At 40.9% G+C, this 19,501-nt stretch overlaps 1 protein-coding gene across 1 annotated transcript in view; it reads right to left on the bottom strand.

Annotated features, from left to right (window-relative positions):
* Window positions 1–19,501, bottom strand: part of RYR3 (ryanodine receptor 3) — a 537,566-nt gene that overhangs the window by 363,219 nt on the left and 154,846 nt on the right. Inside the window, exons 6-8 of the mRNA XM_019551798.1 lie at window positions 15,283–15,395; window positions 14,722–14,821; window positions 8,211–8,304 (exon numbers count right to left, since the gene is read on the bottom strand). Of these exons, the coding sequence (XP_019407343.1) occupies window positions 8,211–8,304; window positions 14,722–14,821; window positions 15,283–15,395 (307 nt within the window). The remainder of the gene's footprint in view (window positions 1–8,210; window positions 8,305–14,721; window positions 14,822–15,282; window positions 15,396–19,501) is intronic.

Raw genomic sequence — 19,501 nt, forward strand, 5'->3', positions numbered from 1 at the left:
TTAAGGAGCGACCACTCTCCTTGGACACCTGGCTCCCCTCCCCTCCGGGACCTCAGCGCTTCTCCAACTATCCTCCTTAGCTCGTTGAAGTCTGCCCTCCTAAAATCTAGGGCCGCTGCCTTACTGCATGCCTTTGCCACCTTGCTCTGGATGGTGAATTCCAGCAGGCGATGATCGCTGTCGCCCAAATGAGAGATAAACTTAATATTAATACACTCTTTCTGCTGCTCAAGAGAAGAAATAGTTGGGCTGAATTTAGGTTCTGACAGACCAAGAGGGCAAATTAATTCCACAGCTGAGCTGCTCCATTTTTTGCTGCTCAAATATTCAGACTGTCACCTTCAAGGAAATGAAATCCTCAAATGCTTTGGCGATAAGCAAAGAATGATGCAGTTCCTGGGACACGTAGGCCAAGTCCCACAAGACTGTAAAGGTAAAGATCAGCACTTTAAATTGCAGCTGAAAATGAACAGAGTAGCTGCTGGATTCTTTACCACTTTCAGTTTGAGTGGCTCACTATAACAGTGATTCTCAACCAGCATGCCATGGCTCCCTGTGGTGGCTTGATAGCCTTTCAGGGATGTGGTGGAGTGCCATACCATGTTAGTGTTATTGGGTGTGCAAACATAATTTACAGAATAAAACCTTAAATTTCAAGTAGGAATCTATAGGATTAAACATTCTGGTCTGCTGTGTTTTTTCCAAGATCTTTGCAAAAGAGGAATTGCTCCATTAAAATTCTCTCCAGTAAAAAATTAAGTGAAAACGAAAAACTGGCATTTTCAAAGGATGTTTTGAGTATAGCAAGGGGTGCCTTGAGTCTGAAAAGTTTGAGAACCACTGCAGTAACATAGATACAGTAATCCACACCACTAGTACCATTTCTGGAATATGATACTGAGGAGCATGTAAATTTAGGAGATGTCCGAGTGTGGAGAATTAAGAGATTACTGATCCATTCAGTGACAGTACATCTCCTTGTTTGAGCCTGCTATTGATTTCCATTGAGTCTGATAGCATTCTGTCGATGGGAGGACCATCTCGCTGAGATGAAGGCATGAATTCCCATCCCTTCTTTATCCTTCAGTGCACATCTTTAGTAAAGCATACACCTTTTTCGTGAATTCCAAGTCCCGCTATGATTGACCATAGTGACTCTCTTCTCATAGCATCATGTGCTTTGCCAAAGTCTATGCGAACTTAACATACACTTTCACAACTTTCCTTTTCGAGTAACACCCTCATTGACAATATCTGATTATAAGTTAAGTTGACTTATCTTTCTTGACCCCACACTGGTTATCTCCCACAATTTTCATGCACATATGGGAGCAATCAGTTTAGCAGCAGGTGAGAAAAAACTTTAATGCTTTGAATCCAGATTTCTGGCTTTTGGCTGGAAGATTGTCTTATTCATTCTAAAACATGACCTAGGGGTTACATCAGGGAATTGAAAATCAGTAGCTATAAGACCAGTAATGAGATCTTCAACTTATTTCTTGGATAAGACTCTAAATGTTTTTGTACTTCCATTCCTTAATGTGGAAAAGGGAATTATGACATTTACATTCCCAAAAGAGGTCTGATGAGATTAATTAATTAATGTTTTTAAGTGATTTGAACTCCTTTAATAGAAACTATGATAAAAACAAGACAGAAGGTAGGCAGGATGACATCTTAGCAACTAACTGATCCACATAGGCAGCAGCTTTCACAGGTGATGGTCTTCGGTACACATCAGTCTTATACATTGATGAAGACTTTTCTGAAATGTCAGCTGAAAAGCCTGACATTTGTTGTTGTTGCCATATTAGTTCATTTGGATCAAGCAGTTTTCATAAAGGACAAACATTGTGATATTGCCCTATGCAGAATGTTCAGCCAAGCCAGTTAAAGAGCTTGAAAATATTCAGACTACAGGTGCCAACATGTCCACTAATCTTTTCTGTTGGAGATGTTGGAAAAATGTATCTTTGGAGAGAAATTAAATTTGCCATCTATGCTGTGTAAGAACCTTATCACACACTTTTAGACTAGTTAATCTGAAGTTAAAGCAAATGGGTATTCTTTTCTTCTATGATGTTATTTAACGTAACTATTATACCATCATCTTTAGTAAATGATGGAGAGTCTACTATTTCACCTAACAAAGTTAATGTCTTTCTTAATGAGTACACTGCCACCCTGCCTTACCTTCTACCTCACTTCAGACCATCACATCTTTCTACTATAGAAGCGCAAATTGTTTATTATTATATTAAACCAAAATACATTTTTCTGACTCTGAGCATGAAACAAAGATCCATTTGTATAAGCTCAATAGTTAAAAAAAACCCCTAACAACTCCAAACAAACCAAAACAACCCCTCTCCCCCTCCCCCCCCCAACCCTTCCATCTTACTGTCTGGAACTGGCTATCTTCTCTTTCTCACCAGTACTATAGCAAAGGGAGCGGGGAGGGGAGGAGTGGGGTGACTGCCCCAGGCGCCAAAGGAAAGGGGTGCAAAGAGGCATTGCCCAGATGGGGCACACATGGACTAGAGGTGAGAGCGGCTCGTTTGGGGTGGCATGGGGATGCGAGGTTCCTGCAGCTGTGTGCACTCATGGGTAAGCTTGTGGGGGCATGTGCCCCCTGGACCTGCGCATGGAGTAAGGGTGGGTTGTCACTGTGGGCTTTGCTCCAGGCACCAAACTTAATTGCTACAGCACTGTTTCTCACATCAGTGGTAGCATGTAGATCTGCCTTAATATGTTTTGGAGGGTGCATTTGCATGCAGATGTATCCATATAACTTTTCTCTTTATGTATTTGCTTTCCCCTCCTGCCAGAAGAGTCAGTTGAGCTACTCAATAAGAATCTTGATTCATGCCAAGTTTAAACATGTGCATCATAATTTCCAGTTATTAATTCCTTTGCATCTCTCAGACAGTTAAAGAGGTTAATGTCTGTGGTTATATTTTCTTTTCCCAAATGTGAAAAGGGAAAGTGAAAGATTAAGAAATGAAACAGTGTGGTCAATTTTTAGCATTTGTGCAAAGGAACACAATAAATTGCAGAACTGCTTCCTCTGTTAATATTGGGATTGTGTTCAAAGAAGCATGATAGATGTTCAAATAGAAAAAACATGAATACTGAAAGAGAAATCACCACAAGAAAGTTCTGCTTAGTTCAATGGTAAGGAAAAAGAATAGTTTGATGGCCAAATCCACATTTGATCTATATAACATGATTTTGTTTCCTCTCTACAAAATACCATTTTCAAAGGGGACTGTTCACACCAGTTTAGTTTAGGAATATTTACCCTTTAAGCTTACTGACTTCCAAGTACAGGCCTTACATGACAGTGATAAAGGTACACATTTTCTGTTGCTTGAATGTCAAGGCAGGAGTGACATCAGAAGCAAGCCAGACTGCATTTTGTCTGGAAAGGCCTATTACATTTGTACTTACCTCTTAAGAGAGCTGAACTTTTGTTGCATATGCTTTTTGTTTTACAACAGAATGTACAACAAATTATCTCAAATTACATCTAAGCACATTGGTCTGCAGAATTCCTGCCCTAAAACCTATAGAATAATGTGCATTTGTGCACAAATGTGTTACATATCACTGAATATACAGTGCCTTAAACTATATTCTGAAAGGAAACTAAATTGTCACTGTAGGTTAGCAATGTGCCTCAGTGATTTCCAGATCAGTTCTGCTTAGTATAATTTTTGTTTGCACAGCTGTCAAGTCTGGAAGCTCAGCTCATGATCTGAAAGATGTGTTCTGTACATGCATTATCAATCATAATGAACATTGTGCTAATCAAATTATGGCCACACTTATGTCATTTACATCTGATCATCTTTCAAAAGTGTTTCTGAGAACAAAACATAATCCCTGAAACTGAAATATATTTAACACTTTCACTGATGATGTCTGAACCATATCTAAGAGAATCTCAACTATCCACAACCCCTTAGTAATACTCCATCATGTTCCTGACACTCAGAGACCTGGATCCTTTTTGTCTAAACCTGCCTCTGCAGCTGCTCTATCTTGCAGCAAACTCTTTTGCATACACCCTACTGTGAACTAAATCAGGGTGGGAGAATTACATTTCTCCTTTTCCATTCCTGCTCCTTCTGATCCCTTCTTTCTCCTTCTCCTTCTCCTTTTACTCCTTTTCTTCTTGTTTGAACAAAACTGAGGCCGCTCTCCCCTCACGCTCCACATTGCTATCATCCTCCATCCTATCCAGAATATTTTATTTTTTATTTCAACCTCTGTTTCTCCCCTCCCCTTCCTTTACTTCAAGCTCTCCTCACTGTCATCTTCCATGTTCCATCTGATTCCTTAGCTGTGCATTTCCTCACTCTCTGGCAGAGGTACAACTAGGCAAGAGGCAAGGATTTTTTTTGTGTGTGATATCTTTTGGGCCAGCTGTATGATTGGGATAGACTTAGACATGCTTTTATATTCAGCACAGACTATTACAGCTACAACATCACTCAAACTGTTATCTGAAGCATATTAGGAATGTTGGTGTCCTGGGCAGAGATGCTATTGATTGGGGGAAGTAGGAATGCCAAATACCAGAGAGCAGAGGATGCCACTAGTTCAATATGAGATCTTAAAGACTGGTTGTTGCTGCTGTGTGTTGCCCTGTACCCTGCTTGTTCTGCCCTAGTTATGCTCTTGTCTTCATCATCCCTATTCTACTAATCAGCAAAACTGGCTTCACCTAGCACTCTATGAACTCTCTCATCACCCTAATAAGCTTCCCTTTCTTGATTGGCACCTATTCTTTTGGAGTGTCACTCATCATCCAGTCTTTCATGCCCTGTCATCTGGCCTGTCCATGACTTCCAGACCATTGCAGCTGTTATTTTCTTCTCTGCTCTTAGGCATGTATGTGTTCCTTGCTCTCTTTCCCCTTTCCTCCATTAATGCGGTGGTTGATCATGTCTATGCTTCACTTTTTTGTGTTGCTAATTCCTTTTCTCATTTGATTATCCTATTAACACTCCAGCACTGGTTAATTCTCAACATCCACTTCCATCATACCTTCTCTCAGGCTGTGATGCATGCCTACTACAAATTCTGGTGTCATTCCTTCGCTAAAAAATCATTATTTCTTTTTCCAGTGTGGCAGGACACTGTTGGTGTCTGCCACTTTAAGGGCTGAGCCAAACATCCAGTAGCTGCTTGATTGCAGTAGCCATTTTGAGACACTGGCTGCCTATATAAAGAGAGCAGATTGCTGCTGGCAGACAGGCAGAAACACCACCAGGCTGAACTACTGAATGGAACATCTGAAGGTAGAAGGAAGAGGGTCTTGGTCCTGGGCATGACCTAAAACTGCACCCTGCCAAGAGTGGGTGGACTGGTGGGGCTCCAGTTGTGTGAGAGCCCCCAGGAAATATCAGGCCAGTTACCACACTGGTGGAAGGCAGGTTGGGGCACCTCAATAACCCCTAGCCTTCACATCACTGTGGATAGAAGCTGGGACCAGGTATGGCTACGCTCACCTGAGCCTCCACCAGAGAGGAAAAACCTGTAGCCCCAGTGATCAGTCACGGGGCAGAGATGTAGAGCCCCACTGAGGGTGGTGGGAAGCCATAGGGCTGGGAGCCATGTGTGTGTGTGTAGATTTGCGTACAGTTGCCCTGGGAGGGGCCAGTGCAAGCTTGGCACAGGTTGGGTAATTGGCTGGCCACTACCCTGGTGAGGGTTATGGACGAGGCCCAAAAGATGCCACCCAAGGTGTGCACTAGATAAAGCCTGTGGCCTAAGGGGGCCACTCTGAGAGGAAGCAAGGCGGTATAAGTTGTGGATGCATGAAGGACACCCTGTGAGAGGGGGTGGAGTGTAAGAGGCCTTAGTGAGAGGAGGGTGGTATGAGTGTGTGTATGAATGAGGCGCGACAATGAGGCCTAAGCTTGGTCCAGCTGTAGGCCAGGAGTGTTGCGTCACCTGGATGCCATCTGTGAGGCTTGGGCTGGAACGTAGGGGAGGACTGCAGCTGCAGAGAATGCCCCCTGGCATCAGTGCAAGAATGGGCAGCCTCTTGCCTAATTAGAACCAATTATGAAACAACAAGGTGTGGCAGGCGAGTGAGGCAGGAACAGGTGAGCAGGCCAATGGTGGGCCAGTCCCAAGAAGGCCCCCTGTTACATCTCGCTTTACCTTAATTCTACCTAAACGTTACTTTTCCAACTTAACTATCCTATACCCAGAATCATAGCTGCTTTTTCACCATCTTCTCAAATCCTCACCCAACTCTAGCTCCTTAATATCCCATCTCTGTTTCATCTATAAATTCACTGAATACACTTTAAAATAACTCTCTGGTTTTCCTTTCCTTATGCTCCTGCCTAGACTCAATACAAACTTGCTTCTACCCCTTGTACTCAGCTCTTAAAGTCTGTACTTAATTCTTCCTAGCCAAATCTCAGAACCAGTGATCCATTAACTAGTTTCTTCTTTGACAGTCAGCCACCTTTTACATAGACCACAATGCTATTCTTTTATTTTCTTTGGTTTTCATTATTCCAAAGTATCTTGACTTACCTTCTATCTCCCTAACTGCTCCTTCAGCATTTCTTTCAGAGTAGTCTCATCTCTCCATCATCCCACTGTTGGGATTCCATAAAGAAAGATTTTGGAGTAACTGAGATATCAGTTGATGAGAACAGGACAGGAGTTTTGGTTATATGGGTGAACAGGATTCACGGAGCTAGCATCCAGTTCTGTTCCTGAAAGAAGGTCTTCACCTCCTCTTGGGGTGACCTAGTGCAACTCACAGTTCCAAGTTGCCTAGCAGACAGTCTCTTCAGTAAATACATTTATTGGGTCAAGGAAGTAAACTGAGTCATACAATATTATACAATCATAAACTGATATCTCAATTACCACAGCACCTTTCTGTATGGCTTTGACACATTCAATCTGGATATCCACTAATACCCTTTCAGAATACTGCTGCAAAAGTCACTTCTCTGTTTGCGTCCCTTTTATGGGTCCCCTCTGTTTCTCATAAGATACAAGATACTTATCTACATTTTGCCCCATTCAGCTAGCAATACCAATTTCATCATCTGCTTGCTGACTTTTCAAATGGGGTTATTTACGGTTTCTCTTATGTTGTCCCTTACATTTGGGAGATACTACCTATAAACATCTGTCAAACAAACTCATGTTTCTCATTAAATTCTGTTTTAAAAGTCTCTTTTTGTGTTGCCTATAGATTTTTTTTTTAAATAATGGATAGGCTGCTGGTGGGCTGAAACAACTGCTTATCATTCTAGCCAATGTTTTCTCATTGTTTCCCTATACTTCCCCATCTGTCTGTCTCCATCTGTTGCCTTTTGTCTTGTATTTAAATTCTACATTCCTTGTGTCAGAGCTAATCTTGTTTTGTGTTTATATAGAATTTAACAAAATGGGGCCCCAACTGCATGATTAAGGCTCTAGCACTATGGTGGGCAAAGTAGCAGCTATAACTGCTTGTTGTTTTCATTAACAGTAATAACAACAACCACTACCACCATCATACTACTACTCACTACTAATACTAATTACATAGTTATTGCTCCTCCATGTGCCTTTATAACAGCATCTGCATAAATAAGGTTTGCAGAGGAACCTTCCCAGCTTTTCCCTCTATGCTACCCATCATACCTTAAGCTGGTGAAAAACCTTATTTTCTGCTGCACAATAAGCCTGTCTCCTATGCTAATATTCTTCTGCCTCCATGAAGGAAACAGAAGTGGTTCTACAGAGATAAGATCTGTCACTATGTGAACTACACCATTAAGTATGGCTTTCATTGAAAAAATATTCTGCAAAATTTAAATAAACAGGACAGAAGAAACTACCAATATGTGACATATTGGTAGTTTCTTTTATTAAAGGAACTGTGTTCTGGGCTTCCTGGAACAGGCTGAACAAATGGATTGTAGTAAACACCATTCTTTCCTACAAGAAATAGACCCTGAAGCAAAGAGAGGTTGTTAGCCTCCTCATTGTATCTAGTTCTAAAAATGCTATGGGTTTTCTGTTCTCTGTCTCTCTCTCACACATACACGTACACACTTTGTATAATTTTATATTGTTATACATGTGTACCCTTGTATGTAAAAGTATTGAGGAAAAAAATAACTGAAAAGAGAAGCTGTAATTTAATTTTCATGGAGAAGGAAAAATGTATGATGTTCACTTACTTTTGCTGTAAATCATTCTGATCTGTAGATGGGATTGTCAAACACTCATCATGGCCATGAAAAAATCGTACCACATGTCCACCCAGTAGAAATCCTGCAAAAGAATGAAAGTCTGTCATTATCTTGTTAAAAACATTGATAAAATAACTATCCAAATGTTGTAGTGATTGTGAAAATGACGTTACAAAACTTGGATTTATCCAGAATTTAAATTCAGCAGTGAAACTGAGCAAGTAGGTAAAACAATTGGTCTTGAATAAAATATATTGCATATCAATAGTTTTGAAGATGACAGATAGGATAGAGAATTCTCCAAATTATTGAAATTTAAAATGTCTACAATATAAATGAGGCTATCAGCTTGTGCTGACAATTATAATTTGTGTCAAAATGAAAACTTCACAAACGTAGCAGGTGACTGGGGGAGAGAAAAACACATCTCTTATGTAGATTTTGCTTTTAATGGAGGCTAACTTTCCAACCCATTTAACACAGAGATTGCAGGTCAAATATAGGCACTTTGTCTCACAGCGGCAAAGTGGAAAAAAAATGATTCATCAGGACCTTAGTGTAAACTGTTCTTATCTTACCAGTTATCATATTTACTTGAACACAAGAGGAGGTTCCCGCCCCCCAGTCAGCACAGGGGGAAACAAGCCTTTGTCTTACATCTGCATACAAAGAAACCTCATTAAATGTCTATCATTAAACTGGTGCCAAAAGCAGCATGTGCTCAGTAATGGAAACCAACTATAAAGGTGATTAAATGCAGACAATACTGAATGTGACTATAAAACACATAGCCCATATGGGACAAATATACCGATTAGAACCTACCACTATTTTAAAATTTATTTTGTCTCAGGCCAAATTAGTCAAATCAGTTCCAAATTCCATCTGGGGCTTCAGATACTTCCAAATCCATGGCAGGCATCCTACATGCAAGCCCCCAGCCAGAAGGTCTTGGGGTTCAGATGCCCCTAAATCTCGACTGGCCTTAGCCAAACAGCCCCATCCCATCTCCATAAAATAAAGTGTGTAGCTGAGATCCTCCCACTGGAGTACACTCTCTTAGGGGTGCCTGCTAGCATTTCAGTGGACAAGTTTCCAACCTCAGCTACACAAAGCCATTCAAGGGCAGGGAGAAGGGGATCTCCCTTTCCAGGTACAGCAAAATCACTTGAACCAAGACTACCTCCACCATGGTGGTGATCATGGCATGTCCCCTGCCAGGTAAGTACCACAAGGAAGAGTTAAGTGCAGCCCATCTGAACAAGATATGTGGTAGTATCCTTTTTGTTCAGTCCCCCTCTTTCTACAGTCAGGGTGAGCCACTACACCGACTATATTTCAATTTAGTCTTCGCTCACACAGCCGAGCTGTGCCTTTCTTTCCCATTTCCAATGGTTCCTGCTTCTTCACCAGCTTTAAATGTATTGAAAATGGGAGCCCAAAAATTCACCCAGAATCCCTCCATTGACCCATCTCTCAGCCTGTCACATGCAATTAGTGCAGCCCTACCCTTAACAAGGTGGAGGTGGACCAGGTTGCCATGTGCCTCATCTACATATAATTTTTGGTGAATCCAAGGTCTCAAAACCCAGTTTCAGACACGAGTGGGGGTTAATTAGCACTTGGATCCTTTGTCAAAGGTATCTGGAGCACACACACACATATTGCGCAGTACTAAGCTGTGGGGTCACCATGGAATGTTGATGCTGCTGAGGCCCAGCCCAATAAACTACACAGTAAATCACGAGCCTTTTGGTTTTGGACTAGTATCAGGTACAAGGGGGAAATAACTTGACTACTAAGGCATTTTTCCTAGTTCCTGGGGATAACCACTTTTCTGGCAAGAAGTAGTACCTGGGTGGAGGTAACGTATAGCTAACCTCCCACTTCCACTTCCAGTGGGGAGATCTTGGCTTTATGCCCACTTAATGGAAATGGGAGATTTCTCCTTAGCTTACTCCTGGGCTGTATGGCTGAGGGCAAGCAAAATTCAGGGGCATCTAAACCCCAAGTCTCTGGGCTTGGGCCTGCATGTAGGATGCCTGTCAAAGGATTTGGAAGCAGTGGAAGCCCCAGGTGGGGGTGGAGGATGCCTGCCGGTAGTAAGGCCACATCTGGTTCCTGAGTGACTCACGGGTTTGGATTTAGCTGATTTGACTTGGAACTTGAAAAATGTTCCTTAATAAATAAATAAATAAGTATATATAAGGATGCCTGCCAATGGATTTGGAAGTATCTGAAGTTCCAGGGTGAAAGTCTGGGACAGATGATACTTGATGGTTGTACCACCATACACAGTGTTTAGGATAATTGAGTTTTGCCTGCTCAACTGATACAGTTTTTTGAATGCTTGAGTTCTGCTAAATCTATATGATTTGGAACTGATTTGGCTGATTTGACCTGGAACATGGAATATATTAATAATAAAAAGTTTGTACTATATATAAATATGTACAAAAATACTGCTGATGGAGTATCTATGCTTAAATTTGCAGCTGTTTCAAAAAGAGTAAAATGCATCAATTCTTGATGAAGTCAATGGGTACTATATGCAAATTACTACAGGGTTTTAGTTCAAGGTCTGTATTTTCAAACTTGCTTCTCACTTCCATATACTCAGGGAGATCAGGGTCTAACAGTAAGAAGGAGGGTAAGTGGCTGCAGAGGGAAGAAGTAGGGGGAAAGCAAAGGGGAGACCACACATTACCATATCAGTGACACAAACACAAGAAAATCTGCATGATACCTCCCAGGTTCCCCACCCATTTAGTAGGGTTTGTGACACATAGTAATTGGAAATATTTCTCAAAATAAATTATCCACTTGTCAGCTAATACAACAAATATACAGAAATGCAAGTTCATTTGCTGTTTGGGTGCCACTAGAATCCAGGATTCACTGTAAGTATTACAGACAAGACTGTTAGTAGACTTCCATCCCATTTTTAGATTCAACATATGAGTACACTACCCAAGTTCTGGAATTTGACTTATCCCATATTAAATTTTCTAAATTTTGTGAGGTTAGACCATTGCTTTGATCATACCTTGTTCAAACCATTCTTAAGAGCAGATGTTACTACATTTTCTGAATGTCAAGGACAAAATGTGCACTCGACCAGCCACACAAAACCTATTTCTATGCTCAGATAATCTAAAAATAAGAGATATGTGGATCCAATATAAAGCCAGCCATGGCCAACTCCTTTCCTTTCACCTTCACTTTGAGAGCCTCAATCTATACCCATCCCACCCCCCAAATACTTACTTGGAGGGAGCTGTGGGAGTTGCTCTCCCCACTGCCTAGCTGTCACATGCATGAGGGTGCATGCACATGCATGTGACACCCCCTGCTTCATTACCCTCCTCCCACTCCCCCCAGTTGCAAGCATTCCCTTGCATGCTGGAACTCTGACAGCCTGCAAGAGGAACCTGCTGTTCCCCACTTTTTCTGTGATTTTCATCATAATTGGTTGACACTGTCAAGCATCTTTGTGACCCCATTTTTTTATCACTGTGACCCCATTTTTTATCATTACAACCCCAAGGTTGGGAACCGTTGCCCTAGAGCCTTACCTAAATTACAACAGTCTCCCTACCCTATATACTGTATACCCACCCTTTATATGTGCTTCCATTTGGACATTTCCTCTATATCAAGCCTTCTGATAGGATCTTTGGAAAATAGTCTTATTTCTTTATTTCTACTGTGTCTGAACCCATGGACCTTCCCCTATACAGTTATAATGCTTTTAGGATTTCTTTATTAATTCTAGCACATTTACTCTCATAAAAGAACTGCAGTGACCTTACATTTTTGCATAGAAAATGACTTGGTAAGTGCTGTTCCTGCTGCAACCAGCTTTGAAAGTCTGACATTATCTGTCACTAACTAATATTAACTGTCATTAAGTGAACTCCATGACCACAAAAAGCAAACCAAAAATAACTTAAATTACCAATTCAAGAATGAATGGAAGTTACATTTGATCTAATGATCAAAGTGAATTGCTAAGCCTTCAAAATGTGACCCTCATTTTAAATATTCTTGTTGTATACTCTTCTAGCACAGATACATATAGGCCACATACAGATGCTCAGTTTCTCCTGGAAGAGTCTATGCTCTCCCAAGAGAAACCATGAGTGTATGGAAGCAAAAGATTCTCCTCTGGGACAAAAATAATTTGGGAATGACCAGGGTTAAATCAACCCCAGGAGAAACTCTCCTGGTACAGTGAATGCCTGTACACATTCTCTTCTGGGAAAAGCCATAGCATAGTCTCTCAGCATCTCAGGGACTTTCTTCCAAACCCTCCAGGGAGATGATGTGCTGCTCATCTGAGCTCCAGAGAAGCAGGGCACAGAGCATGCCCCTTTTACAATCCTCACATTATGCTGAAGGCAAACACAAGATGACCTTGAGCAGTGTAGGTCAGCTAGTCAGGGCTACCCTGTGCACTACTGCCAATCTGTCACTGAACAAGACTGAAGCAACCTGCAGAGGATGCTGAGATGTATGCACAGAGTGCTAAGCAGTGACAGCAGTGCAAGCTCTCTGCTCTTCATGGGCTTAGTACTGAAGTTCAGGGGTCTGTTCAGGGATCCCTGGGTAAGTTTTTTTATCAGGAGAAGAACCCCAGGAGACTTCTCCCAAATCATATGATTGTGTATGCAGTCATAGTTGAGCACATGCAAGTACACGTGACAGGGACCCATATTTTAAAACATGCAAATGTAAAATAAGCAAGAAGTTGTAAATATAATTATGATACTACTTCAAAAATGAGTAGCCTTGCCAAATATATGTGTTTGAGAACTGTATCCTACACAATTTGGTCCCCAGAAGGTGATATAGAATTTAAAAACCTGAGGACAGTGTGTACTCATGAAAGTAGAGGGCTAACAGTTTGAGCACAGCATAGTGCAGATGCTTTCCAATACTTCTGTACGAATGTACTTTAGCCTCAACAGCTAGGGACAGAAGCTACACATAAACTAGTTTAAGTGATTGGAAACTGATTTAAACCTGTAACAGAACAGAAGTTCAGTGCACATAAACCACTTTCAAAATGGCTATAACCAGTTTAAGACAAACCTGGATGGATGTAGTATGAGACTTAACTGATTTAGGTCAAACCAGCTTATGGAACTTATGTCCCACGTCCCTTCCTGGTTCAAGTTAACTCACAGTCCCCTACCATCCCAGGATGCTTTGCAGCCCTGGGCGATGTTGTCTGTTTCAGTGGAAGTACAGACTGCCATACCCTCCCTAACCTACTTCCCCCCTGCATTCATCAGTCAATAGAGACAGGGAATTGGCAGGGGAACAGATCCTCAGACTCAGACTCCCTTAGTCAGAGTCTACACAGCATGTGCAGGGGAGGGAAAGCCCCTGTGGTGCAGGCTTTTTGAGCCCTCCACCCTGTTGGGGGCAGCCTCGGGAACTGAGGGAATATTCCACCTCCTGCTCCCCACCAGAGCTGCTTGCTTCAGCTGCTTCCACAGGAGGGAAGGGAAAGGAGTTCCCAAGGCCCCAGGGGTGTTGTCACCAGGGAGCCCCAACTCCAGGGACTTCCACCACTCCAGCCAGGGATCCCCTAGCCAGGTGCAACCCTGGGGAGCCAAGGAGAATTCCTCCCCTCCGTCTTCCCAGCTGCTGATTGTTTCAGCCACTGCCACAGGAGGATGGGAAAATAAGTCCTCTGGGCCAGGTACCTGCCCATGCAGCAAAGCATGGGAGCACTAGGGAGTCCCTGCCTCAGGGGGCTTTCCCCGCCCCCAGTGAATGTCAGTTCAGTTGGTTCTTGGTTCAACCTACGTAGCTGAGGGGAAGCTGCCTAAATTTAACTGATTCTGTTTCAGGGTTTTTGACTGACTGTACTTAGCCAATATCTACAACTTTTTGGCTAGCATGTATTCAGGAAAACGAAAATTATGGCACATTTCCATGGTGAATACTAGGTGGCTATTCAAAAACAGTTTTTATGTGGCACTAGAGGGAGGATTTGAACACATCTTTAGAGGTAAAAAATCATTCCACAGAACATTTCAAACAAATCAATTATATAGATATATATATATCAGTTTCTCGGATTCTCTCTTTCTTAGTATGCCTTTTCACATAAAACTGCTTTGAGTCCTGTTTCAGCCTCTGACTTACCTACATCTCATCTCCTATTGTGCCCTATCACACTTCCTGTGATCTGCAGAATCTTATCTTGTTACTCTTTACTCTTTTTGTGTTCTTCTTTCACTACTCGTTTCGCTTTGTAACTTAAAATTACATCAACCACTCTTACCTGTGAGTTCAATTTCAGTGCTACCTAACCTTCCCTTTTTCCCTTCAGTCATAACCTGTTTCTCTTCGGTGTTCATTTTTCACACTTGTGTAATTTACAGTTATGCTTCTTGGTTCAGGGATGGTGCTTTTTATTTTTAGATTCTGTAAAGTGCTGGCAAAAGTTATATAATACATTAAAATCTAATTTAATATAACAAACCTTCTGTAATACTACTTCCTGAGCATGTTGGATGGACATTCCATAGCGTTTGCATAAAGGAGGCATCCACCTGAATGTTTCCATTTGACATGGAGAGATGCTGAAACAGAGGTACAGACAGACAATCACACATGCCCCTGAGCAAGATGCATGAATATTATTTCCTTAATTTAAAATAGTCTTCTTTCAAAAATGTAAAAAAGATAAATATTTAGTTGAAACAACTTTTAATCTCTCTAAAATCTTAATGATATTTCTTGTGATAACTCCCTGTTCTCTTGAAGTCATAGTGTCAGATGTAGTAGGCTGGCACCTATGAAAGCTTATGCCTGTCTGAACAAGTTTGTTTGTAAGGTGCCAGCCTGCCCTGTCTTCTGGCTTTCTTCAGAATAACACAGCTACCTACCTCTCTTTATAAAGTATGTAAGTTTACTAAGTGCATTTTGTCCATATCTATGCACTATTACTAGTTCTATTCATTATTAGGAGTAGCTTCAGCTTTTGTTTCTGCTTAAATGATGGTAATCAGAAGAAGGTTTTCTAAGCAAAACACCCTCTTACCAGGTATCTTTCAGAGGACACGCTGACCAGGATAAGATCATCACCAATCCGGACTTTTTCACCTTCTGACCTCTGCTTAGAAGCAGGATGTATTGTCCACCAGCATGCCTCACCTACAGGATACAGACACTTATGTCAATTATTGAGCATGTGACAAAAATATATCAATATAAGGCATCATGAAGATACTTTTGTACAATATAAATATACTTTATTACTTTCTATTTACTGCCCCTGCTCTCTTCAAGTACATTCATAGGCTGCACCTGTGAAAGTATACTTTTCTGAACAAGTAAGTTTCTAGGATGCCACCCTGTCCTGCCTTTTATCTGACTTCAGAATAACACAGCTACCCACATCTCTTAATAAAATATACGATGTTTACTAAATTCTTTACTATATATTTTATAAATAACTTATCTGAATAATATTTGTGTTCTATACACACTTTCTTTTTTCTGTCAGTTCACACCTTTAATGCCAAAGTTCTGTCAGCCAATCTGTGTTGTTACTGAAACCTGGCATCTAAAATTGTGTTTTATTCCATGTCTCTTTCAGTGTGCTTCACAGAGTCACCAACCATTTAAAAACATAATTTGGAAACTATTTCCTACAAGGATCCTACAACTACTGAGTTGCTGACTGACTTCCTACACTGATCTTAATTATCAACTCATTGTGTGCCTTCCCTTACCTACTGTCTTGCATATGCACACCATCTTATTGTAACATTTCTATTGTGGCTTGTAGAGTTATTATGCTTTATTTAAAAAAATAATATCTACCACTCTTACAATATTGCTGTGTTACAAAAATAGAACAGTTGACCAATTCAGTATATTCTGCTGCCAGTGCAAACCTTACCTGCTTAAAAAGACTTTTCAGCACTGCCCTTAATAAGAACACATATAACAGTCCCAGGGAGATTATACATCTTGTCCCATATTTTAACACCCCTTGGTGGCTATTTATAGACAGGTATTGAAGATTCAAGAATTGTGAGGCCATGAAAAGTAGGAAGGAATTACACATAAATAGAAGAGATGGTCAAACATAAAGAAGGCAAAGAGCTGTCTCACCATTTAAGACAATATATTATTAAGAGATACTTTTGCACCTGACATTTATTCTTTTCCAATAGTCTTTGTAAAGTGGCATATGAGTTCTATAGAGGTAATTATGAAGATTATGACAGAACACGGGAGAAGACGGACAATGAGGAAATAAATGTTCTGGGTTTTTTCATGCTAATGTCCTTAATAAAAAATAAAAGAAAATTAACAGAAATTAAACAACAGAAATTAAAAGGGAATATACACACACTTGATTCCAAACAAAATGTGCTTCCATATCACCATTCAATTGCTCTCAAATATCCAGTAACCTCAGACTTCATACATGCCACATAAAGTACACTCTTTGGGTACACCTATACTTGTGCCTGACTGCATAGTTGTTACTGTGCAGGCATTTAGTACCGCCATTAAGGCGCAGTCCCAGAGGTGCACTGGTTGTTTCCTACCCCACTACACACTAGTTTGTTGCTACTGTGCAGTAGCGTTGGAATCATGGTTCATTCCTGCTGACGCTACATTGCCATAGCTTATCACTATGGTGATGTAGTGTCTCATGTAGATGTGCCTGTTAGCCCTGAAATGGATTCAAAAGTGCACTTTAATAGGAGGAAAAATATATTTACTTGTGATACGTACTACTTCGTTCAAAAGCAGAGAACTTATCAAAATGCTTAGCACATACAGTCCTGTAAAGACTATTTTTTCAATGTGACGTGTATATGAAAAAACCTTTTCAGTACATGTACAAAAAAGCAAATACTAAGATGAATTGCCTTTCCAGCTGCAGATATACATTACAAAGCCAGGTGTGCACATAGAACAATACAGAGTACCTCCAAAAGGGGGAAAAAAAGATACCAGGTTTGATTGTCACAGGAGTTCAAAGACATAAAAATGCATATAGTCCTTAAAGTTACATGTCAAAAGAAAGGACAGCATCATATAACAGACTAAGCAATAATCATGTAACAGATTGAAATTACCTACTTAATCCCCTTCTAAACGCACATTTGTGGAGACTACATAAGAGTGACAGAAACAATATTTTAAACTACAGTTTCAAAATAGTGTGTAAGATAACAGCTAGCCCAAAAAGAAATAGTAAAATAACCCCCTACTCCCATGTGAAGTTTTCATATACATTAAATGTTACCCCATCGTATTCCTGACCTCTGCTTTTATTTATTTATTTAGTTTGTATCTATATCTATATTTATATAAATAAAACTCACGAAAACACAGGTTGCTGCTGAAACTAATGTCCCCTCCATTTAAGGCCCCAACTTGGCCAAAGTATGTCAGCCCAAATTTTCCACTGTATCCCAAAAATGTGTCCATAGCTGGCAGCTGCAGGAACAGCTGTACTTTTATATGCATCAGATACTATCAACATCCTGGGCTCCCCCTGCTCTGACAAATAAAAAGCTCCCTCAGTTGCTGGGTGAATTTCCAGGACCCAGAATCCCACCAGCTGCAGGACTCTTGCTTCTGGCAGCCGTGGGGTACTGCCAAGACCTAGAGCCCCCAGCTGGGGTGCTGCTGGGAGAGAGTCCCACAGCTGCAGGGTACTGCTGAGGCTGAAATCTCCTCAGTCTGAAGACTCCGGGCTGTGGCTGTGCATGGTGCACCCCTGCAGCTGACAAGGCTCCCAGACTCAGAGGGTAGACCCTGCTATATGTGCAAATCAAAGCTGGATAGAATCCAGCTATAAAGTTATTGTACATTTTCCAGCTCTAATTTAACAGCTGACTGTACCTTTTTATGGTGCAAGCGTTCATTTGGACATGTAGCCAGTCTAAATTAATTGTGCAATTAATCTTGTAATTGCATGATACATGTCATGTGTAAGGCCTAAGAACCATGCAATACTAAAATCTTCTCATTAACACAATCAGGGCAAAAGAAAGCTTACATAAATGAAAATAACAAAATCATGATAAGATTAACTGGGATGTTTCAATGGACTATAAAATGCAAAATATTTGATGGCAAACGAGTTATGTTTATGTCTACTATTTTTTTCTCGTAAACAACAGTGCCCCCAGCTCAAAACTTGATGTTGATTTTGAAGTCTCTGTCTTTTATTTTGCCCCATTGTTATTAAAAAAGAACTTTTATATCAAAGCTCACTTTGGTCTTTTCAATAAATATATACTTTGATCAATGAACTAGTGTGTGAAGATAAGAAATAATTTTACTATGTAACAAATATGCTAAATACAATACAGTTGAAATAAATACATAACACTGTTTTTTATTTACTGGATAAAAATTATATTTGGTCCATATATTTTTGCCAGTATTTATACTCTTATGGTTACATGAATTCTTTGCATTGGCTAACATAATTTATTTCACATTTTCCTTCTGGTGCTAAAGCTTCAGAAACTCAATCTTATCATTTGTTAGGCTAGGGACAGAAGTTACACATAAACTGGCTTAAGTGATCAGAAACTGGTTTAAACATGTAACAGAACAGAAGCTCAGTTCACATAAACCAGTTTCAAAATGGCTGAAACTGGTTTACGATAAACCTGGTTGAATGTAGTATCAGGCTTAACTGATTTGGGTCAAACCAGTTTAAGCAACTTGTGTCCCAGACCCCTTCCTGGTTCAAGTTAAATCAGAGTCCCTCAGCATCGGAGCAAGCTTGCAGCCCTGGGCTGGGCTGTGCTGACTGCTCCCTAGCTGGAGCAGTGAGGACTGGCTGAGGGGGATGGGGAGGGATATAGCCCAAGCCTGGCTGCAGATGTAGCCCAGTCTGCAGGGGCAGCAACTGCCCCCCAGGGCAGGCCCCAGCTGGGGTCTGGAGCCAAGGAGAAGAGTTAAACAGCCCTTCTCCCACTCAAACTTATTGCTGTCTGTGATTGTAGCCTAGAAATCCCAGAGGCACCTGGAAGCAGAGTCCTGCTACTCTGATTCTGGATTACAAACCACAGAGACTTTGGAGGCAGTGGGAAGAGGAAGCGAATCCACAGCCCATGTTGGCTACATGCTACAGAGCCATGCTGTAGTGCCCCCGGCTTTTGGCCTGAGCCACTGCAGGCATGTGGCTGCATTTCCTAATCAAAGGTAAATGTCTGTTCACTTCTGTTTCAATTTAATCTCTGCCATTTAGACTAACCTGCAAAGACCGAATCAAT

Source organism: Crocodylus porosus, unplaced genomic scaffold (assembly GCF_001723895.1).
Source record: "Crocodylus porosus isolate Cpor-Errol unplaced genomic scaffold, CroPor_comp1, whole genome shotgun sequence".
Taxonomy (NCBI): Eukaryota; Metazoa; Chordata; order Crocodylia; family Crocodylidae; genus Crocodylus; species Crocodylus porosus.